At 36.2% G+C, this 25,464-nt stretch overlaps 2 protein-coding genes and 1 pseudogene across 3 annotated transcripts in view; all 3 read left to right on the forward strand.

The window, feature by feature from the left end:
- LOC126936120 (olfactory receptor 10Q1) overlaps positions 1 to 21,386 on the forward strand; it is a 129,329-nt gene extending 107,943 nt beyond the window's left edge. For both annotated transcript variants that reach the window (XM_050758567.1, XM_050758568.1), the window contains 4 exons: positions 8,075 to 8,259; positions 11,366 to 11,612; positions 12,301 to 12,425; positions 17,818 to 21,386. In XM_050758567.1, coding sequence (XP_050614524.1) covers positions 18,032 to 18,991 — 960 coding nt within the window. In that variant the 5' untranslated portion in view covers positions 8,075 to 8,259; positions 11,366 to 11,612; positions 12,301 to 12,425; positions 17,818 to 18,031 and the 3' untranslated portion in view covers positions 18,992 to 21,386. The remainder of the gene's footprint in view (positions 1 to 8,074; positions 8,260 to 11,365; positions 11,613 to 12,300; positions 12,426 to 17,817) is intronic.
- Positions 1 to 25,464, forward strand: part of MED19 (mediator complex subunit 19) — a 751,866-nt gene that overhangs the window by 262,559 nt on the left and 463,843 nt on the right. The gene's annotated exons all lie outside the window — the stretch shown is intronic.
- On the forward strand, positions 3,814 to 4,906 carry LOC126936110 (eukaryotic initiation factor 4A-II-like; annotated as a pseudogene).

The following is a 25,464-nucleotide window of genomic DNA, read 5'->3' on the forward strand; positions in this document are numbered from 1 at the left end:
ACGATTTGATCAAGCAATTGTGTTACTGGGTATATACCCAAAGGAGCATAAAACATTCTATAATAAGGACACATGCATGCATCTGTTCATCACAGCACTATTCACAATAGCAAAGATATTGAATCACCTAAATGCCTATCAATGATAGACTGCATAAAGAAAATGTGGTACATATACACCATGGAATACTGTAAAGCCATACAAAACAATGAGATCATGTTCTTTGCAGGAATCTGGATGGAACTGGAGGCCATTATTCTTAGCCAAGTAACACAGGAACAAGAAAACCAAATACCACATGTTCTCACTTATGAGTGGGAGCTAATAATGAGAACACATGGACACACAGAGAAGAACAACACACACTGGGGAATTTGGGAGGGTGAAAGATGAAAGGAGGGAGAGGATCAGGAAAAACAACTAATGGGTACCAGGCTTAACACTTGGGTAATAAAACAATCTGTACAACAAACCTCCATGACACAAATTTACCTATGTAACAAACCTGCACATGTATGTACCCTGAACTTAAAATAAAAATAGATTTTAAAAAGTGGTTTACTTACCAAAATTACAATATTAGAGTGTCCTGAATTTGTCCGTTTTCTTTTACCCACGAGTTTTATACCTTCAGATGTTTACTTGTACATATTAGCAATCATTTCTTTCAGACTATAGAATTCTTTTTAGTATTTCTTATAAGACAGGTCTGGTGTTCATAAATTCCCTCAGCTTCTTTATTTATCTTTATTTTTCTGTCTTGTACACTATCTTTCCTTCAAGTTTGAAGGATAGCTATTCTGGGTCCAGCATTCTTGGTTGGCAGCTTTTTTTTTTTTTCCTTCAACAATTTGAATATAGCACCTTACTCTCTCCTGGCTTGCAGGATTTCTACTGAAAAATCTGTTAAAAGTCTTATTGAGGCTCTGTTAATTGTGTTGATTGTTTCTTTCTTCTTGTTGCTTTGAGTATTGTCTTTGTCATTAATTTTCACTTGGATAATTACTGTCTGGGTAGAATTTGGTGAATTCTGAGCTTCTTGTTACTGGACGCTGTTGTCTTTCTCCAGATTTGGGAAGTTGTCAACCATAATTTTATTAAATGTGCTTTCAAGATCTTTTTCTCTCTCATTTTCTTTGGGAATTTCAGTTATGCAGAGGTTTGTTCACTTGGTGGTATCCCATAATTCTTTTTTTTTTTTTTTTTTTTTTGAGGCGGAGTCTCGCTCTGTCGCCCAGGCTGGAGTGCAGTGGTGCAATCTCGGCTCACTGCAAGCTCCGCCTCCCGGGTTCACGCCATTCTCCTGCCTCAGCCTCCCGAGTAGCTGGGACTACAGGCGCCCACAACCGCGCCCGGCTAATTTTTTGTATTTTTAGTAGAGACGGGGTTTCACCGTGGTCTCGATCTCCTGACCTTGTGATCCGCCCGCCTCGGCCTCCCAAAGTGCTGGGATTACAGGCGTGAGCCACCACGCCCGGCGCGGTATCCCATAATTCTTGTAGACCTCCTTCACTTTTTAAAATTCTTTTTCTTTCTGATCTGCTGATTGGCTAATTTTATTTGTTCTGCCTTGAAGGTCATTAATTTTTTTCTTTGTTTCATCAAGTTTTTCATTTGCTATTGCATTCTTTATTTATAAGATTTCTACATTCTTAATTTAACTTTTTAGTTCAAGGGTACATGTGCAAGTTTGTTACATAAGTAAATTTGTGTCATGGGGGTTTGCTGTACAGATTATTTCATCACACAGGCATTAAACCTAGTACCCATTAGGTATTTTTCCTGATACTCTCCCTCCTCCCACCCTCCTCTCACCAATAGACCCATGTGTGTTCTCCTGTATGTCTTCATCATTTAGCTCCCACTTATAACTAAAAATATGTGGTATTTGGTTTTCTGTTCCTGCATTAGTTTTCTAAGGATAATGGCCTCCAGTTCCACCTGAGTTCCTGCAAAGAACATAATCTCATTCTTTTTTATGGCTGCATAGTATTCCATGGTGTATATATACCACATTTTCTTTATCACAAAACAAGTCTTAACAAATTTTACAAAATCAAAATCATGTCAAGTGTTTTTTCTAACTGTAATGGAATGCAGCTAAAAATCAATAACAAAAGGAAATCATATAGGAAATCAATAACAGTTGGAAATTATACAAATTCGTGTAAATTAAACATGTTCCTGCACAACAAATGGGTTAATGAAAAAATTAATAATGAAATTGAAAAACTCCTGAGACAAACAAAAATGGAAACACAATGTACTAAAACCTATGGAATACAACAAAAGCATGTAAGATGAAAGTTTATAGTAATGAACACCTACATCAAAAACTAGAAAGACTTTACCTAAACAACCTAGTTATGCCTCAAGGAACTGAAAGAGAAAAAACAAAACAAACTCATAATTAGGAGAAAAAAAGAAATAAAGAGCAGAGCAGAAATCGGTGAAATTGAGACTTTAAAAAATATGAAAGATTAACAAAAGTTGTTTTTTTAAAAAGTAAACAAAATCAACAAATTTTTTAGCTAGACTAAAAAAAAGAAAGAAGACTCAAACAAAATCTAAGAAGAAAAAGAAACCATTACAACTAATACCATAGAAACACAAAGATCATTAGACTCTATTATGAACAACTATAACCAACAAATTGTAAAACCTAAAAGAAGAATAAATAAGGTCCTGGGCAAATTCAACCTACCAAGATTTAACCATAAAGAAACAGGAAATCTGAACATGTCAGGAATGTTAAAAATAAATAAATAAATAACACATTAATGAGTAACAAGACTGAATCAGTAATAAAAAGTCCCCTGTCAGAGAAAAGCCTATGGCTAGATGGCTTCACTGCTCAATTCTACAGAACACTTAATGAAGAACTAATTACCAATCCTACTCAAACTATTCCAAAAAGTCAAAGAAGAAGGAATGCTTCCAAAATCACTCCATGAGGCCAGCATTGCCCTGATACAAAAACCAGGCAAGGAGACACACACACATACACAAAATATAAAACTACCGGCCAATATCCCTGATGAACATAGTTGTAAAAACCAACAAAATACTAGCAAACTGAATTCAAGAACACACTAAGATCATTTACTATGATCAAGTGAGAATCATCCCAGGAATGCAAAGATAGTTCAACCTACACAAATTCATAAATGTGATACATCACATTAACAGAATCAAGAACAAAACCATAAGATTATTTCAACAAACAATGAAAAAGCATTTGACAAAATTCAACATCCGTTCGTGATAAAAATACTAAACAACCTAAGTGTAGAAGGAACATACCTCAAAACAATGAAGGTTATATAAGACAAACCCATGCTAATATCATACTGAACAAGCAGAAACAAAGCTTTTCCTCTAACATCTGGAGTAAGACAAAAATGCCTGCTTTCACCACTCCTCTTCAAAGTAATACTGGAAGTCCTAGCCAAAGCAATTAGGCAAAAGGATGAAATAAGGGGCATCCAAATTGGAAAGGAGGAATTCAGATTATCCTTATTTGAAGATGACCTTATCTTATATTTGGAAAAAACTAAGGATTCCACCAAAAAACTATTCGAACTGATAAATGAATTCAGTAAATTTGCAGGCTGCAAAATTAGCACACAAAAATCAGTAATATTTCTATTCATCAATAGCAAACACTCTGAAAAAGAAGTCAAGAAAGTAATTCCATATACGGTAGCTACCTTTAAAAAAAATACCTAAGAATAAACTTAACCAAAGAAGTGAAAGATCTTATAATAAAAAATATAAAACGCTTTTCAGTCAGTCTGAGTGGTTCTTTGTTTCATGTCTAGTGACTCCGTGGATTATAACAGAAAACATGGTGGCCCAAAGGAAATGGACCCAATGGTATCATCAACAGCAACTAAAATGAGATTGTTGATAACTTTGATAGTATGAATTTAAAGGAGTCTCTTTTGGGGGGAATCCATGTTCATGGTTTTGAGAAGCCTTCAGCTATTCAGCCCAGAGCTATTGTTCCCTGTATTAAAGATCCAAAACGTAATTCTGGCACTTGGAGACTATATGGGAGCAACTTTTCATGCCTGCGTTGGTGGAACAAATGTTCGAAATAAAATGCAAAAACTGCAGGCAGAAGCACCACATACTGTTGCTAGTACACCATGAAGAGTGTTTGATATGCTAAACGTAAGATATTTTTCTCCAAGATGGATCAAAATGTTTGTTTTGGATGATGCAGATAAAATGTTGAGCTGAGGCTTTAAGGATGAAATCTATGAGATTTTCCAAAAATTAAATAGAAGTATTCAGGTTGTGTTGCTTTCTGCCACAATGCCAACTGATGTGTTGGAAGTGATAAAAAATTCATGAGACATCCAATTTAAATTCTGGTGAAAAAGGAAGAAGGAATCAAACAGTTTTACATTAATGTTGAAAGAGAGGAATGGAGTTTGACTACACTTTGTGACTTGTACGAGACACTGACTATTATGCAGGCTGTCATTTTTCCCAATGCAAGGCACAAGGTGGACTGGCTGATTGAGAAAATGCATGCCAGAGACTTCCTAATTTCTGCGGTGACATGGATCAGAAGGAGACAGATGTTATCATGAGGGAATTCTGATCAGAGTCAAGTGGTGTTCTGATCACTACTGACTTGTTAGTTCATGAGACTGATGTGCAACACATGTCTTTGGTTATAAACTATGATGTAACGACCAATCATGAAAACTATATTCACAGAATTGGCAGAGGTGTGGCTATAAACTTTGTTACTGAAGAAGACAAAATAATTCTTTATGACATTGAGGCTTTCTACAATAATACAGTGGAAGAAATTCCCATGAATGTGACTAACCTTATTTAATTCCTGGGATGAGAGAGTTTGGGATGCAGTGCTCACTGTTGCTGAGTAGGCAACCACAACATGCATTGTGCTTCCTTCTTTGAGAATATTTGAGTCTTATCTCAATGCTCATAATGGATCAGAAACACAGATTTTTATAGCAAGGTGACATTAATCATGAGCTCTTGTGAGGAGTCATTGGCTTTATCTTTTTCAGAATTAGACTATTAGGGTGGGTATAAAAGATGGTGTCTGTAAAAACTTTCTTTCTTAGAAACTTATTTCCTAGTTCTGCAGAAATGATTGTATTAAATGTTCTCTATCATTTAATAATATACTTGCAGACTAAAAGATATAAGTGTTGTTCAAAATCAGTAAATTATGTTAAACTAGCATATCTGCCTTTATTGTGTTTGTCATTAGCCTGAAAGGCCTTTAAAATTGACTTCTTAGAAAGCATTTGAATTCATTTTATCTGGTATTGCATTTATTCAATAAAGCATTTAATTAGTGCCAAGTGTGAACTGGACTCTGCTTCTAATCCCCAGCAAACAGTCATCCTAGGTTGGGCTTAATCCCCAGTAAAATTGCCATATTGCCCATGTCTTCATGAAGTTTGAATGTTAAATAAATTATATATTCACTTTTTAAAAAACTAAAAAACACTGATGAAGGAAATTGAAGAGGAAACAAAAAATGGAAACCTATCTCATGCTAATGGATGGGAAGATTAATATTGTCAAATGCCCATACTGCCCAAAATGATTTACAGATACAGTATAATCCCCATCAAAATACCAATGACATTCTTCACAGAAATAGAAAAATAAATCTTAAATGTGTATGGAGGCAATAAAGGCCCTGAAGAGCCAAAGTAATCCTGAGCAAAAAGAACAATGTTGGTGCCATCACATTACCTGACGTCACAATATACTACAAAACTATAATGTTCAAAACAGGATGAGATTGACATAAAAACAAACACATAGACCAGTGGAGCAGAATAGAAAATCCAGAAATAAATCTATACATTTACATCCAACTTGTTTTTAACAAAGATGTCAAGATCCTACACTGGGGAAAGGATGCCCTTTCAATAAATGGTGCTAAGAAAACTGTATTTCCATATTCAAAATAATGGAACTAGGACTGTATCTCTCATCATTTTCAAAAATTAAATCAAAATGGATTAAATACTTAATGCAAGACCTGAAACTTTGAAACTACTAGAAGAAAACATTGGAGAAATGCTTCACAACATTGTTCTGGGTAAAGATTTTATGGAGACCTCAAAAGCACAGATAAAGCAAAAACAGATGAGATTACATCAAGCTAAAAAGCTTCTGCATGACAAAAAAAAGACAATCAACTCAATAGAGTACCAGAATGCAAGAAAACATTTGCAAACTATACATCTGACAAGGGATTAATAACCAGAATATATATAAGCAACTTTAACAACTCAATAGCAAGAAAACATATAATCCAATGAAACAATGGCCAAATGATCTGAATAGACATTTCTCAGAAAAAAATATACTAATGGCCAACAAGTATATGCAAAAATGCTGAACAGCACTAATCATAGGGGAAATGCAAATCAAAACCGCAATGAGATATTATCTCACCCCAATTAAAATGGCTGTTATCAAAAAGAAAATATAACAGATGCTGGCAAGGATGGGGGAAAGGGGAACGCTAGTAAACCATTGGTAGAAATGTAGATTAGTACAGCCAAAGTGGAAGTTCCTCAAAAAAGTAAAAATAGAACTACCATATAATCCAGAAATCCCACTGCTGGGTGCACACCAAAAAAAAAAAAAAAAAGTATATCAAAGACATATCTGCATTCCCATGTTTATTGCAGCACTATTCACGATAGCCAAGATATGGATTCAACTTAAGTGTTCATTAACGTATAAATATATAAAGAAAATGTGACACATATACACAATGGGGTACTGTTCAACTATGAGAAGAGGAATGAAATCATGTCATTTGCAGCAATATGGATGGAACTATGGAGGTTATTGTGTTAAGTGAAATAAGCCAGGCACACACACACAAAAATCCCACGTTCTCACTTATTTGTAGAACTAAAAAAGCCGATCCCATGAAGATAGAGAGTAGAATGATGATTACCAGAAACAAGGAAGAATATGAGGGAGGGGGCAATGAAAAGAGGTTCATTAACAGGTACAAAAATACGGCTAGTGAGAAGGAATAAGTCATGGGGTTTGAAAGCACAGTAGAATTACTATAGTTAACAAGTATTTATTTTATATTTCAAAATAGCTAAAAGAGAAGATTTGAAATATTTCCCAGCACTAAGAAATGATAAACACTTGAGGCAATGAATATCCTAATTACCCTGACTTGATCATTACACATTGTGTACATGCATCAAAATATCACATGTACTCTCTGAATATATATAATTATATACCAATTTAAAACTGGAATAAAATGCATAGTTCATAGAATATTAGAGATAGAAAGACCCATGGAGTCCATGTAATACCAAATTTCATATCACAAATGAAAAAGCCCATAAAAGAGCTTTCCTACTTGCCTGAGGTCAACAGTTACTAATGGCAGAGCCATGACTAGACCCTAGACCTCCAGATGCCTACCCTGCTGTTAAGTTAGTTCATTACACATTTCATGAGCTCAAGTTGCAATGAATGTCAGCCTTCAACAACTCACTGGTAAAATTTTTCTCAAATGCAACATCAGTAAGTCTCTGTTGGATACGGGAAAGGAATGAGAATACTCACTTGAAATCCCTAGACAACAATTTTCTACAGTGACCACAGAAAAGAGCTGCCTGGAAACCTTGCCTTAGTTGACTGAAATTTTTTCAAACATTTTCTCTAGTTGGGTTCAGTTTAAGAGGAACCCCTGGGGAAATTCTACCTCTTTGGAGATCCATTAACTTTAAAGAGATTTCATAAAGGATACTAAATAATCTGACTAAATTCGGCAAGACTGGACTCTGAGTAAATCTATCAGAATCCATTTTCTATCATTGAGAAGATACAGGACTTCTCACACAGGACTCAAAGTGTGATTATTCCATAGTATCACTCTTCCAAAGGAGGTCCCTCTCACCCTACTCCATCCTTAACCCAAATTTCTAAGATGTGATTCTTCTTCTGAATATCAGCATACAAAGGAAACTTCCCCATTGTCATCTAAATACTATGAGGGTATCATATACTGTCTGCTTGTCATTTCCAGGAAATGCTGCACAACATGAAACTCATGGACCCTCACTCCATCATTCCCTGTAAGAAGATAGAATCTCTCCAGGAGAGCTCCTCTCATCATCTATTGCAGGAATTCTTAGCATCTCAGCAAAATGTTAACCAGCTCATAAGTGAATTTGCTTAGGTGGCTGATGGAATGAAGCAAATTTCAAAGTGGTAAGGAAACGCCTTAAAATACCTTTTTATTAGTATGATTTTGACTTTTTTTCTAAAAATAATAAAAACACAAATTTTATAATGCTTTGTAACTGGTTGATATACATCAATATTGAATTTTTGTGGACAACAAATGAATTATCAGAGTAAAGGTTACTATCCACTTTTAAAGATACAGGAAAGAGAACTCTGAGAAATGGTTGAATTTCCCAGCATCGCATGCCTAATAAATGTAAAGCAAGGATGGAATTCAAGTCTTTTCCTTTTCTATCAGTGTTCTTTCTGTAGGACAATCCTAAAGAACACGGCATGGAACTCTTTTTTTTCAAGCAACATCATTAAATCATAAACAGCTTCCTGGTGTTATGTGAAAAAAAATGTATTCTATGGTGAAATGGAGCTGGGAATTTCTTCAGGTAAAAGTAGGCTGGTTGCTTTCCATCAGGACTTCACAAAACATTGTGCTAATTGCATTGCTAATATCTGAGAAAAAGTGTGAATGTTTTCAGATTTGACACAGAAACTTTTATTTCTGGGGCATCATGAAAAATTTACATTCTAAGGAACACAATTTAGAAATGAGCTCCTCAGAGAATGTTTAAATTCTCTTATGCATTGTGTTCTCTTACAAAGCTGAAATTGGTAATCATGCCTCATAATTCTCTTAAATCCTTCCACATAGCTGAGCCCAAGACTTGAGTTCCTAACAGATACTCAATATTTGCCTGCTTGGTTAATTTATTAATAAGGTACTGTGGCCATAGAGTCAAGATGAGGAGAGGGTTTTCTGGGAGTTCATAGAAGAAGCACCTGTCACTGAGATGGCGAAAGATGAAGATCAGGGAAAGGTGGCACTTGAACTGAGCTCCGAAGGAAGAGTAGAAACATGGAAGAGAACAAGGTCCAAGGTGAAGGGGGTAGATGACGCAGAGTCCTCGAGCAAGAGAGATCATGGCAAGAAACTGAAAACTGGTTAATAAACATAGGGCTGTGAGTGCAATAAGGAGAATGATAAAAGAATACCTACTAGAAATCGGGCAGTGCACTTAATGAGCTTTACTGTTAATCCTCACAATAACACTGTAGGGTAACTATATTATACTCTCTGTCAGTATAAACCTGAGATTCATGGAGATTCATAATTTTGTCCATAGTTCTAAAACCGGTAAATGACAAATCCAGGACTCACATTCTTGTTGAGAGATCAAATGTCTCCTAAATGTGTGATTAACTAGGAATGGCCCAGCGGTGAGTGCCGTTAGAGAAAATAACCTGGGTAAGAAAAATATTGAGGAGTTATTAAATTATTCTACAAATGGCATTGTCTCCCTTACTTGTGTGCATAGCACTAGACTAAGCTTGGGCATGTGTTTCCGCTACGCAGTCAGAATCATACTAATGTGCCCTTTCTGCATAGCTGTCTGCATGCTTTTAACTAAGTTCGATGTAGATGAAAAGGATATATTGAAGGCACATCTATGTGCTCTTCTCTCTGCTAACTAATGCAATAGAATCTGAAATCTGGCCTCAGGTATGCCTATACATAGCCACATGCTTCTGGACAAGGCTTAATCTTGGTGAGCCTGAGTTTTTGCATGAAAGACCTAAGGGGATAGAATTAAGTGTGACTTGAGTTCCCTTAAAGATGTACAGTTTCTATTTTATATATTTTTTCTAATTGAGCATGCATTTAACACATTTGACTGGGCTTTTCGGTGGTTCCATGGCTCACTGACATTTTCAAAAGTGCTTCATTTTTATATGTAAATATTTATGTATTAGTAGCACACATAGATTACAAATTACAATACTGCCCATCAGTCACTGAGAGATAACTGCTACCTACGTGAGTTTCTCAATATTATCAAACATATTGGTTCAACGAGTATATCAATCGCTTAACTGCTGTGCTTCCCACCGCCTGTTTATCAACTGAATCCATCCCACCTAGGTTCTTCTTTGTTGCATGTAGTAAACAAAAATATAAAGACTGGACTGAGAAAGGTCCCAATTTGTGTGGAGCTAAAGCAAGTAAATAGCCTATCTGGGTTATAGAAGGAGCCACTGAATATTGGCTTTGAAAGAAAGTTTAAAAGATATGAGATTTAACTTCAAATGAGTTCAAATATGATGAGGATACAGTGGTAAACAAGACAGATATCCTTGACTTTATGGAGCCCAAATATAACCCTGATTGAAATTTTTATCAAACAGGCATTGGCAGGAGTTCATTGTTTTAAGCATAAGCTGCCAGGGAAGCAATAAGGGCACCCAGAAATCAGTGAATTCTGTGAATGGTGAGGATGGCAAGGTTGAAAAGTTCTCTGATGACTTTGGGGAGGGTAACAGAATAATGAGAATAATAAATAGTGCTTACATATTTGCATAGACTTTTAGGTGATAAAATTTTGAATGCCTCATGTCATACGATAAGGTGATGCAGATCCAGAAGACAAATATATTTGCACAGAGTTCTTTTATGATTTTTTAATTTGACAAATGCAAAATAGTATACAGATTCCTCAAAATATTAAAATAGAACTACCATATGATCCAGCAATTCCACTACTGGGTATATATCCAAAGGAAATGAAATCAGAATTCCAAAAGATATCTGTACTCCTGTGTTCATTGCGGCATTATTCACAGTATCCAAGAAATGGAATTAACCCCTGGGTCCATCAACAGATGAATAGATAAAGAAAATGTAGTATATATGCACAGAGATCCGAAATGAAATAAAGAATGGGTCCAGGAAATATTTCTATTAAGAACTTTCAGGTGCCACCAATCCCTCACCCATTCGCCAGATAAAAATGTTGAAATAAATAAAAATGTCATATATTCCATTCATGCCAATGGACAGGTTACTTCAAGATGAATGGCCAAGAGAGTTGAAATTGCATGACAGAATCAATTAATTCTAGTTAAATACTTCAATAAGATGGAAATGTATACAAAGATTGTATCACACATCTGGAATGATTAACCTAAAAATAATGATAATACTTATTATTACATCTCATGAAAAGCTGGAAGGAAATGTGTGTTTCTACCACACAATAACATTAGCTTCTCACCAATTTCTATTTTGATCAAACTCCAGACTGCAGAATATAACTACCCAGTTACTTCACTGTATTTCATCTCACTGCATATCAAATGTCCTGCTATTAAGAAAAAAAGCAAATGTGTCATCCAAGTGTGAATATATGTCACAACTGATAATATTCAAGAAAATATATACAGCCTTTGAAAATAATTCCCAAAGGAGCCCCAGAAATGGTTTGAAGGTAAAATCATTAAAGTCCAAAGCCTTTGAAAGTGACCACTGGAAAGGAAAACACTAATTTGTAAGTATAAATTCTTATGTGTTTGGTTTTTAATAGATTATAGCCTCACATTGAACATGTGTGCTGATTTTTCCTTGCAATCACTCCACTGTGATATTTTAGTAGACATTGAGCTCTACCAATGCTACATGTTTTGCTTTATCAATGGCTTATGTTTTGCACCAAATATTGGCTGCTCCCATTTCGGTACAATATTGATCATTTGATGTTCATGTTTTAGTAAGATAGAATCATTTTTAAATGCCTTTCTGGATTAAAAATTATATTATTTGGTTTCGGGTTTTTTTTGTTGTTGTTTGGTTTGGTTGTTTTTTAGAGGGAGTCTCACTCTATTGCCAGGCTGAGTGCAGTGGTGCGATCTTGGCTCACTGCAACCTCAGCCTCCCGGGTTCAAGCGATTCCCCTGCCTCAGCTTCGCAAGTAGCTAGGACTACAGGCACCACCATGCCCAGCTAATTTTTTGTATTTTAGTAGAGATGGGGTTTCACCATGTTGACCAGGCTGGTCTCCATCTCCTGACCTCCTGATCTGCCCACCTCAGCCTCCCAACGTGCTGGGATTACAGGCGTGAGCCACCACGCCGGCCTCTTATTTAGTTTTGACAATATATAATTACAACTTTTCTACTGAAATCTCACTTCCATTTTGTTCTTCTTTCTTTTCTGTCTTACTCTTCTTCTTATTTAAGCTCTAGCAGAGCAACTGTGAGATCTAGGAGGAGCCTCACTCTCCACTCTGGAAAAGATAAGAACTGAAGAGTAAATAAATACCCAAGAGAAACACATCACTACAAGAAAAGAGGCAGAAGTGCAGGTACATTCATTGAAACTATGTCTCAGAAATATTACATATTTGAAACATTTAATCTTCATAAATTTTTTTATAAGGATCGATATTCATATCCTCAATTATACATTAGGGAACCAAGGCTCATCAAATAATGTGGTCAATGCAAAAATTAAATTAGTAAGTGAAGAAACTGGGTTTCACACCCATATCTAACTACAAAATCCATATGACTGACACTACCATCCTTCCTTCCCGACACTAGTTCAGATACCAAAGGATAAAAGTAGAGTTTTAATTTATTATAGGATTGCAAAATTGTGTATGTTCATTATAAAATTTGTGAAAACAGAAAGCCATAAGCAAAAAAATCCACTATCCCACCCACCTAGCAATACCCATTGTTAATATTTTGAAGTATGTTCTATTTTTTATGAATAGATATAATTATGTTTTTAATTAAACCATGATATAATGCTGTTTTATAATCTGCTTTTTTCCCAATCTGCTTTATTTTTCCGCAATGTCATTTTTAAACAATTACACACTGTTCCACAAAATTAATAGACTATAATTAATTTAAGCATTCTCCCATTATTGATATTTAGGTTGATATGATTTTTTACCATTGTAATGAAAATGGTGACAAACATTCTTGTAATAGTTTTATGCTCATGTTTAGTTTTTAAGAATAAATTTGTAAAAGCAATATTGCTGAATCAAAGTGTATGCATTTTTTCAAGTTTTCACTATGTTACCGAATTGTATTTCACAAATTTTTATAGCAGTTTATACTTTCACCAGCATATTTGGGAATACATCTCTCCTTGCAACTTTAACAACACAAGGAATTATCATTTTTCCATTGCTATTATTTAATAAACAGAAAACAGTATTCCATTTTGTTTAATTTTATATTTATTTGAATACTAACAAAACTTAATTTGTATATTTGTTTGCTTTTGCATGTTTCTTTTTTGAATTTCCATTATTTGTTTTTCGGATAGGTTTTTTTATCTGAATTGTCACTTGCTATTCAATTTGCTTATTATGTTTTTGCCTACAAAACTTTAACATTTTTATTCTGTTGAAATATCAACATCTTTTTTGGACTCTGCCCTTTCCTCATTTAGTTATAAATGTTTATCTACCCTGAAATCTGAAAAAAGTTCATCTGCACTCTCTTCTAGTTTTCTTTTACTTTTTAAAATATTTGAAACCCAAGCCCATTAGAAATAAATTTTGAAACTTTTTTTTTTTTTTTTGAGACAAAGTCTTGCTCTGTTGCCAGGCTGGAGTGCAGTGGCTAGATCTCGGCTCACTGCAACTTCCGCCTCCCAGGTTCAAGTGATTCTCCTGCCTCAGTCTCCCAAGTAGCTGGGATTACAGGTGTGTGCCACCACACCCAGCTAATTTTTGTATTTTTAGTAAAGACAGGGTTTCACAATGTTGGTCTGGATGGTCTTGATCACTTGACCTTGTGATCTGCCCGCCGCAGCCTCCCAAAGTGCTGGGATTACAGGCATGAGCCACTGCGTCCGGCAAAACATTTAATTTTCATAAATTTTCTGTGAGGATCCATAATGTCTATGCATTAGGGAGTTAACTTCCAAAATGATTCCCTCATTGTCCTAATGCCATATTAGGAAACTGATCCTTTCTAATTGATTTGAAATAGTAAAAATATTTAATATACTTCCCATTGAATGAGTACTTTGTCCTGGGACTGTTCTAAGTACTTTCACAGAATAATTTGTTCAAGTCTCACAACAACCTGAGAAGGTAGATAAGTGTATTTTCAGGTCCATTTTACAGATAATGAAACTTATGCACATAGTAGATAGCGACAATATATAATAATAAAGTGATGAAGGCAAGAGACCCTGGAGCCAGTCTGCTTATGTTTAAATTCCCATTCCAGCACCTACTATCTGTGTGATCTTGGGCAAGGTAGTTAACCTCTCTGTGCATCAACTTCTTCATCTGTAAAATAGTTATAAAAGCCCTTTTATAGAGGGCCATTATGAAATGAGTTAACAAATGTAAAGTGCACAGAATGATGCCTGACACAGGAAGTGCAATAGAACAGCTAGCCATTATTAGTGAGTTTTCCTATTCAATTATTCAGGATCTCTAGTGCTCTACAAGTACCACTTTGATTTATGATATGATAATATATAACATATTTTATAATTTAATTCTTGGTTACACATCTTAATGTCATGTGATACAAGTTTCACTCTGTTGTTTCACTCTTTTCAACTGTTTTTGTATTTTTTTTTTTTTTTTTTTTTTTTTTTTGAGACGGAGTCTCGCTGTGTCGCCCAGGCTGGAGTGCAGTGGCCGGATCTCAGCTCACTGCAAGCTCTGCCTCCCGGGTTTTTACGCCATTCTCCTGCCTCAGCCTCCCGAGTAGCCGGGACTACAGGCGCCCGCCACCTCGCCCGGCTAGTTTTTTGTATTTTTTAGTAGAGACGGGGTTTCACCGTGTTAGCCAGGATGGTCTCGAACTCCTGACCTCGTGATCCGCCCATCTCGGCCTCCCAAAGTGCTGGGATTACAGGCTTGAGCCACCGCGCCCGGCCTTTTTTTGTATTTTTATTTTTTGCTTTTCTAGGGATTTTGATAGGATTTGCATGGAATCCATACATTATTTCAGAGTCAATTAATGTCAAAATATTGAGTTTTTCCACCCAGGCATGTATGTGCAAAGTTTAGTAGTTTTCTTCAAATCATCCTACTTGTTATTTATTGTTTCATCACTGGTGTGTTATTTGCCATTTATTCATTCATTAATTTTGGTTGTTTTGGGAGAGGACATTTTCTAACAGTACCATTGGTTTTAAAAAACAAAGGAAGAATACCCTGTGATTCAAATCCTAAATGACATAATTACCTTAATGATTTTACTTTGACTTAAATCATACAAATGGACATTTATGCATCAACCTTTTGATATAGAGTCAAGAGCCTTACACTGAGTTTGTATTACCTGAAGTCAAAAGCTTTCTTGTCTGGATCATGTATTAATTCCAGTTTTAGCTTTTTTAACATAAAGTGAGAATTAGACTCATATCAAATATGAATGTAAAATTATTCAAAATGTTATTACTTTCCCTCCTACCCTATTATAATGGTCTGGCTCACACCTTATTCCACAGCAACTATTAGCAACTTGTAATTATCAAATATTTCTCAAGCATTTAATTAATTTTCATTAAATATATTCACAATAACACTTTATTTGATTTTGTAATATTTAATAAAAGTACAAAAATAAATCCACATGATAGAAGCAGGGTGTGCAAAATTCAACCAATTTATGTACATGCAAGTCAATTTTGGGGTGTAGGAATGTTTATATATTGTGGAGAGCAAGCTCAGATCTCCTGTGTTCAGAGTGTCAGGTTTAGCATACAGTATGTTGTACAGAGAAAATGAGGAGTATTGACTCATCGGATACATCAGTTAAGTGAATATTAGTTAAAAGACTCTCTATTATATTTCATTTGGAACTAAACACCATGAAGACTATTTTGTTGGTCATAACTTCTTCAATTTATTCTGTTGTGTTTTCAGTTAGACAATCAAATCTGCATCTTTTTAAATTTTATTGCATTGGTTAAGTTCTAAAACATAGTGCTAAACAAAAGTGATGCTAGCCTTTCTATGTCACTATATTTATACGTGATTGAATTTTTTTCATTTGTGAATATGAGACTGTCTCTAGTAGAACGTAAACCCCATTTAGATTTATTTGCATAAATATTTGCTTTTCTCGGTTTACTTTAACCTATTTTATCTTGTAAGCTTGCTCACATTTTTGTTTCTTTTGTTCTCTATACTATATTTACTTTTTAAAAATCTTCTGATCATTTGGAGTGGATATGCTGTTTTTTATTCTATTGATGATTATTATTCAGAAATATGTTTGAAATGTGTGTTTGGATATATATGGCTGTGACTAATTTCTCTAGTCACATCTAAATAAAATATTTATTGAGTCTTTTTGCACATAGGTTTAAGAAATTAGCATATTTTCCTTTCTCCCATCCCTCACTATCAGTTTTTCTATCATATAAATTGTGGTTTTAAATATAAATAATTATTTTAGTTTTTGCATTTTATATTATGCACATCTTAAAAAATTATTCTTAGCAATTCTTTTTTGCTTTTAACAATATTTTCACTATTTAATATTAAATACATATTTTATTATTTGCTTTTCCAAAGCATATTATTTTACATTGCAATTTTCTCAACCTTAAAGTATATGTTCTGATTAATCTGATTAATCATGCAGCAACTCATAATCTTTCTTGAGGGATTTTTAAAATTATATTTAGAATGAAATAATTCCTAAGCCCTTCCAAACCTGAGAAAGTCTTTCTGTTGCTTTTGAACATAAATCATTAAGGCTTTGGTGTAGAATTATTTCACCCCAATTTGTTTTTCTTAAAATTCTGTAGATATTTTGTATGGTCTCTTAAATGTTTGTATTAAAAATGAAGTTGTAATCTAACCTGAAAGTGCTTAATTGACAGGTATTTTTAACTTCCCAGATGCTTGCAAAGCTCTTTCTTATTCTTTTGATTATGTTAATGCATAATTCAATTGTGCTATTGCATTTTTAGTTTCCTCATTGTCTTTTCTTATCTCAGGAAGCTCCACTTTAATTTTAACCTAACTCTGTTCACTTCCTTTTCATTTGAATCTATGAGTCCAAAAGTTTAGCTTCCTGTTGGAAATTTAGATAAAATGTTCAAAAGAGAGGAAATATATGAAGAGTGCGTATCAGAAAAGATTGTAACAACGGGTGTTTTCCTACTTGTATGCGGAGTCAAAATAACGGAACGTAAAGTGAATAACTTATAGTACAGCCATAAAGCAATGGGAAGAACAAAAGATTGCTTCAGAACCACAAGAATAACCTTTGCAGACATAATGTTGAAGCCAGTTACAACAAAGCACATGCTTTATCATTTAATATATAAGTTGAAACATAGTTACATCAATCTGTAATGATTAAAGTCAAAAAGTGGTTACTTTTGTGAGGCATAAAGACTGAGAAGAGACATGAAGGATGTTTGTAGGTCACTGGAATTGTTGTATTTCTTAATCTTTATAGTGGCTGTACTGGCATATTTATGATGTTAAAAATAAATAAACAAATCAAGCTTCACAGTTAGGATTTGTGAATTCCTCCACGTGTATGTTATATTTCAATGAGTGTGGTTACTGAAAAAAGTAAACAACAAATTTATTTATCTAATTTTAAAATATGTGCAACCATACAAATCTTTGCTGTAATTAGATACAAGCAAAATAATTAAATCTTGTCAATTGGATTGAAAATATCTGGGCGGGGGAAGATATTTCACAAGGAACATCTACATGTGTCTACATGTCTTGCCCCCAGGAACTTCTGCAGATGACTGTCTAACCCATTCATGAAGATTTCCAAGGTAAAGTATACCAAACCCTCTATCATGAATTCATTCCCATGCACCATGATTGGAAACTAGCTACTAAATAGATAATTCCAAATAAAATTGTACACTCCTGCTTTTACTCAAGCAATAAAGCAACTCAGCCAAGAAGAGCTCAGTGCATCCTGTCCTTTTGCACAAGACATGCTTGTGGGGAAACTTGTCTTCAACCAGTCTGACCGCACTGAGTTTGTGTTCCGTGTGTTCACTACAGCCACTGAATTCCAGGTTCTTCTCTTCCTTCTCTTCCTCCTCCTCTACTTGATGATCCTCTGTGGCAACACAGCCATCATCTGGGTGGTGTGCACACGCAGCACCCTCCGCACCCCGATGTATTTCTTCCTGTCCAACCTATCTTTCCTGGAAATCTGCTACACCACCGCGGTAGTACCCTTGATGCTTTCCAACATTTTTGGGGCCCAGAAGACCATTTCGTTGGCTGGATGTGGGGCCCAAATGTTCTTCTTTGTCACCCTCGGCAGCACGGACTGTTTTCTCTTGGCGATCATGGCCTATGACCGCTATGTGGCCATCTGCCACCCGCTGCACTACACCCTCATCATGACCCGCAAGCTGTGCGCGCAGATGCTGGTCGGGGCCCTAGGCCTGGCCCTCTTCCTCTCCCTGCAGCTCACCGCCTTAATCTTCACCCTGCCCTTCTGCGGCCACCGCCAGGAAATCAACCACTTCCTCTGCGATGTGCCTCCCGTCCTGCGCCTGGCCTGCGCTGACATCCACGTGCACCAGGCTGTCCTCTATGTAGTGGGCATCCTCGTGCTGACCATCCCCTTCCTGCTCATCTGCGTCTCCTACGTGTTCATCACCTGCGCCATCCTGCGCATCCGTTCTGCCGAGGGCCGCCGCCGGGCCTTCTCCACCTGCTCCTCCCACCTCACCGTGGTCCTGCTGCAGTATGGCTGCTGCAGCCTCGTGTACCTGCGTCCTCGGTCCAGCACCTCAGAGGATGAGGACCGCCAAATCGCATTGGTCTACACCTTTGTCACCCCCTTACTCAACCCTTTGATTTACACCCTTAGGAACAAGGATGTCAAAGATGCTCTGAGGAATGCCATTATCCATAAAGCAGCCTCTGATGCCAACTGAAGGTTTAGGGGCACTGGGCTGGGTGTCTGTCTGTTGCTATGTCGATGAACTCTAAATGACACAGAATTGTAGTACTTTCCCACACTTTGCACTTGATGTTTCTTTTTTGCCATATTTGCCCCAAGTTCAACAATTCGTGCTTATTTTTCTGAGTGCTTTGACTAAGATATGAACATTTGGGCAGAACTTACAGTGTAGGAATGTTAGTTTACTTAGCTCTACTTTAAGGATTTGCAGCTCACCCATGTCAAGTGCCGTATTAGGAACACCCCATACGTACTATGAATAAAGGCTGATAGACTTGCTGCCTCCTGAGGAGATGATGCAATTTACCCTGTGAACGTTGCCTTAAGTAAGGAATATTCATAAAGACATATTTTGCTCAAATAAACACAACTTATTATTGTTTTGGGTATCAGTATATGACAAACAACAGCTTACTTAATGCATTCATTTCCTTTGCGCCATACATTCCAACTGGCTGCTTTCATTTTCTTCATGCCAGAAAGGGGCTATGGATTTTCTTTCACTGATAATCACCTACTATGTACCAGCCTTGCTAGGGTATGGAGAATTACATCTGGTCTATGGCAGCCCTGCCCGCATGAGCCCTCTGTGCTGGTGGCTCTCACACTAGTCTTTGTTGTTCCACCTTCCTCACCGCCTCCTACATCTTCATGAGGGCTGCTGCTCACAGATCCACTGAGCAGGTAGCACTACTATGGCACTATTCCTACCTCAGCATAGTTTTGCAGCAGAATGGCTGTTACCCAAATAAACCCTCAAGTAAAATCCACTTCCTTTTATGGTAGTCACAGTGGACACCACACTGCTCAACCTTCTCATTTACACCCTGAGGAACAGCAAGGTCCAGAGGACTCCACGGATAGTTCTTATAAGCAATTACCTCTCCCATAACAGCTGGGAGAGGGTGCAATCTATCAGGTGAGAGTCTAGATCCAGATCATAAGCTGATTTTAATTAGCAGCTACAGGAAGAGAGTGAAAATATCTGCCAGTGGATATTAAACTGACCTAAGAAATTGTTATAACCTGGCGGGGCACGGTGGCTCACGCCTGTAATCCCAGCACTTTGGGAGGCCAAGGCAGGCAGATTACGAGATCAGGAGTTCGAGACCATCCTGGCCAACATAGTGAAATCCTGTCTCTACTAAAAATACAAAAATTATCTGAGCATGGTGGCACCTGCCTATAATCCCAGCTAGTTGGGAGGCTGAGGCAGGAGAATCGCTTGAACCAGAGTCATAGGTTGCAGTGAGCCAAGATTGCGCCACAGCACTCCAGCCTGGCAACAGAGCAAGACTCCAACTCAAAAAATAAAATAAAGTAAAAAAGAAAAGAAAAAAAATTGTTATAATCTTTTTGAATCCTACATGGTTACGTTTACCAAAACCCATGAAGTTTCTATTCTTTAATTTCAGAATTCTTATTCTAAAAACATAACCTCACAAAATTAACAGAATGTCAAACAAAACAAAATATAAGGGTGTTTCTTACATTTATAACATGAAAAGTGATTAAAATCGAATTTCCAACAATGTTGGACACAGAAGCACAGCATACTAAAATCATTAATATTTAGTAATAAAGGGCAATGTTTATCATTATACCTGTAAGTAATAAAATCAAGATTCAAGCCTTATTTACAATAAGAGCCCAATTTTATAAAAATATATACATGCATAATGAGGAATAGAAACACACCAAAAAGTTAACAGTTGTTTTCTGTGATGTAGAATTATGAATTTTCTAGTTTTCCTCTTTATTACTTTCCCTGATTTCCGAAATAAGACTGTGTTCCTCTTATAATCAGAAATATAATTTCTAGAAGGAATCTGAAGTTTACGTAGATTTATTTGGCATATAAACCTCCCATCATCATAGTTCAGATCCACTTTTTATATTTTTTCTAGATTGGGACTATTTTGGTGTGGGGGGTACATCTTTTTCCCGTTGAAATTGCTTTTGGAACTCCTAATTTTTCACCTGATTTCACACGATGATAAGGAGAAGAACTATAAAGTGTTACGTGTTCTGGGGACAGTCATTGGATTTAACAATACATTAGAAATGCCTTGCTTTTGATATGGTTTGGCTCTGTGTCCCCACCCAAATCTCATCTCGAATTGTAATCCCTATATGTAGGGGACAGGGAACTGGTGGGAGGTGATTGGATCATGGAGGCAGTTTCCCCCATGCTGTTATCATGGTAATGAGGGAGTTCTCACCAGATCTGATGATTTTAAAAGTGGTGGTTTCCCCTGTGCACCCTCTCTTGCCTGCAGCAATGTAACACGTGCTTTGCTTTCCCTTCACCTTCCACCATGATTGTAAGTTTCCTGGGGTCTCCTCAGCCACGTGGAACTGTGATTCAATTAAACCTCTTTTGTTTATAAATTACCCAGTCTCAGGTAGTATATTTATGGCTGCATAAGAATGGACTAATACAGCTTCTAAGTATTCCCTTATCCAAAGGGAATACTTCCAAGACCCCTGGAGGATGTCTGAAACCATAGATAGTATCAAATCCTATGCATACTATGTTTTCTTCCTACACATACATACTTACAATAAAATTTAGCTTATACGTTAGCTGTAGTAAGAGATTAACAACAGCAACAATAAAATAGGACAATTATAACAACATACTATAATACAAGTTATGTCAATGTGGTCTCTCTCAAAATATCTTAATGTATAGTACTCCTCCGTCTTCTTTTCATAATGATGTGAGATGATATAATGCCTATGTGATTAGATGAAATGAGGTAAATGACACAGGCATTATAACACAACATCTGGCTACTATTGACTTTCTGATGGCCAGAAAAAGGATCATCTGCTTGGGGTGATCTTGGATCATCAAGCTATGACGATGTCCACGGTTGGAGTTCAGAAGCATAAAATGTTATACAGTGTGGATACGCTGGGCAGAGAGATAATTCACATCCCAGACAGGACAGAATAAGACGACAAGAGATTTTGTCACACTACTCAGAATGTCAGACAATTTTAAACTTATGAATTGATTATTTCTGAAATTTTCTATTTAATATTTTCAGACTGCAACTGAAACTGGAAAGCAAAACTGCAGATGGGGGGAAGTAGGGAAGACCACTGTAAATGCTAGAGAAGAAAATAAACTCTCTGGTTAGCAGATTGCATGTCAACCTATCCAGGTCAAGTCACATCAGAACATAATGAATCAATTATTTGTATACATTGTGCTAGGTGCTGTCTGAAATGCCAACCAAATGGAAGTTTGAAACTGAATTTCCATACCTTCTTTCATTCTTTATTTAATGTCACAAGTCATTCATAAAATTAACCTGGAACTCAAAAGAAGAGGGTAAAATGTTACATTTGAAAAGAGGGTTGGTTAAACCTTTCAAAATGAATTATTGGGTTCTGCCAGTTACCTTCCTATACATATTCTAGATGAATAGAGTGAGTTCCCCTTTCTTATTTTTTCTTTTTTTATGTTTTAGTTGACAAGTAAAAAAATGCATATATTTATGGCATACAACATGTTTTAATATATGTAGGCATTGTCAAATGGCTAAATAAAGCTATTTAACATATGATTTATTCCAGACACATTATTTTTGTGGTGAGAATACTTAAAATCTGTTCTCAGCCATTTTCAAATACACAATAAGGTATAATTAACTGTAGACAGCATGATGTACAGTAGATCTCTTGAACTTATTTCTGCTGTCTAACTAATATTTTATATCATTTGGCCAACATCTCCCCAATCCTGTCACCCCAAGCCTCTGGTAACCATTTCTTCACTCTGTTTCTGTTAGTTCAACCTTTTTACATTCCACATATAAGTGAGATTCTGCAGTATTTGTCTTTCTGTGACTGTCTTATTTCAATTAATGTGATATCCTCCAGATTCATCCATGTTGTCACAAATGACAAGATTTTTCTTTCTTTTTTAAGGCTAAGTAGTATTTCATTTTCCTCATCTATTCTTCTACTGGTGAACACTTAGGTTAATCTTACGTCATAGCTATTGTGAAGAAATGCTTCAATGTACACGGGAGAGCTCCTTTTAATTACTGAAAAATTATTCCTTTATATGAGTCTTTCATTGAACTTGTTACATTCTGGAATGAGAATATTGAATGAAATAACAGTACACCACGAGTCAGATGATGGGACAGAAATGTTAATCATGATATGAGATGATCCCCTCATATCAAGGTAGCCTCTTGGTAGCATAAGTGGAAGACAGAACTCGCAAGAGTAGCTTAGCTTTCCTCCCCTGCAGGTTCATCACTTCTTTAAAAATTCTGCTACTTTCATAACCCTGCTCATTCCCTTCATCCAGCCATTTGGGTATGTGAATGTGTCCTTAGTGTTAACTGTCTTACAGAGAAATATTTTCCAAGAAAGTAACCTCTCCCTCTACTGATATTCTCTTTCTATGTCTCTCTCATTGGAATTTTATTAAAATAAATTTTATCAGGCAGTGTAATTATTTGAAAATATGTCCCCCACTACTAAACAATAAGCATCTTGAAGCCAGAATACACTACAAAAGCATCACAGGTATGTTGTGACACTAGGGTTCTTCATCTCTGTTCTGATTGTTTAACAGGTGAATGAAGGGTCAGACACATTGGTGGAAGTAAAGTGCTGATGTGAGATTCCTTCCCAGCATTTCTCAAAAATATATATATTTTTAAAATCCAAACTCTGAGAAAAAGTAGTCGAGAAATCAAGAAAAATCAGAAAAAAATTAAAATTGTCCTGCAAGAATTAAAGCATAATAGTCAACGTAGAGACGTTACTGATTCGGAGGAATCCACTCATGCCAAGGGTAAAGCAAGAGCAGAAACTGATGACATGCAGAGCCAAAGGCTAAGTCTTCATTTCCAAAATCAGTACAAGAGCACTAGGGGAGAAGCAGTTACTGCCTAATCAGTCAGTCTTGCTTGTGGCAATTTTCATGTGTGTGTTCATGGCCCCGTCTGCTGCTAACAGTGAGTCATTCTTACAAGTAAAATGAATATTATTACTAAGCTTATGCGCCTAGGATATTTTATGCAAATATGAGTGGTGTTGTAAGAAATAATTAGTTTTAGAAGCTAATAAGTATTTAAATTGCATCTGGAAGTGCGAATCTGTGTAGTGCAGTTTACCTGCCTGGGAGATCTGAATGTTTGGTTATTTAAATACCACCTAATAATGTTCACAGTGAGTTTCTCAGTGCTTGGTTATTTGCTATCATCTACTAAATGCTGTATATAATATAACCCTGATATTTATACTTATTAAATAAACTCTAGATATCTATAATAATGAGTAAAGAGTATAAATAATATTGAAAATATTTTAAGAATAATTGACAATTTAGAAATTTCCCAGGAATTCTGATTTCTCATACCCACATTTTGAAGACCTAGGAAACCATAGCATGAACGTATGTTTCTGCATATCTGTGTTGTCTAATTAGATCTAATGAGTGTAGATGGAGAGGGGACTAAATAAGGAAATGGTTGATTGAGAAAAGTTATTATACAACAGCACATTCTGGGCAGTTTGATTTGTGACTATCGGATGAGTGAAAAATAATGCATACTATAAAGAATCTCAACAGTTAATTTTATAATGATGTCCTCCAACTTCCATCCTCTTGTCTCTCTCTCTCTCTCTCTCTCTCTCTGTCTTTCTCGTTCTCATTCAGCAGTGACTTTGAAAAACCACATTGTAAAATTAGAGGATCTGATGAAAATCACTAGAACTTTGAAATGCAATGGTGATGATGGCTTGGGCCTATCTCTGCCCACTAGTTCCAACTTGAGAACTGTCCTCATTGCCTCTTTTTGGCTTCAATTTAGCTTTCATTAGAAGGGAAAAGTATGACACTCATAGTATTGGGGAAAAGAAGTTATTCAAATGAGATGGGGCACAAGCGGGACAAGGGATAACCATCACCAGAGACCACAGAACACACATTTGATGATCTTTAAGAAACTATGTTAGGAAGACCCAATTATGCCATAATACAACAATTCTTTCAATAAATACTTATTTTGTACATTCACTTATTAATTTTGTTTGTTTATTTTTGAGATGGAGTCTCACTCTGTCACCCAGACTGGAGTGCAGTGGCGTGATCTCGGCTCACTGCAAGTTCTGCCACCCGTGTTCACACCATTCTCCTGCCTCAGCCTCCCAAGTAACTGGGACTACAGCACCTGCCACTACACCCAGCTAATTTTTTGTATGTTTAGTAGAGACAGGGTTTCACCGTGTTAGCCAGGATGGTCTCGCTCTCCTGACCTTGTGATCCACCCGCTTCAGCCTCCCAAAGTGCCGGGATTACAGGCGTGAGCTACCACGCCTGGCCTCACTTACTAATTTTTAAACAAATATTTCAACAGAATATACTATTTGCTAAAGTATCTGATTCCATGGATCTAATATTCATGAGGGGAG

Source organism: Macaca thibetana, chromosome 14 (assembly GCF_024542745.1).
Source record: "Macaca thibetana thibetana isolate TM-01 chromosome 14, ASM2454274v1, whole genome shotgun sequence".
In the NCBI taxonomy this organism is placed as follows: domain Eukaryota; kingdom Metazoa; phylum Chordata; class Mammalia; order Primates; family Cercopithecidae; genus Macaca; species Macaca thibetana.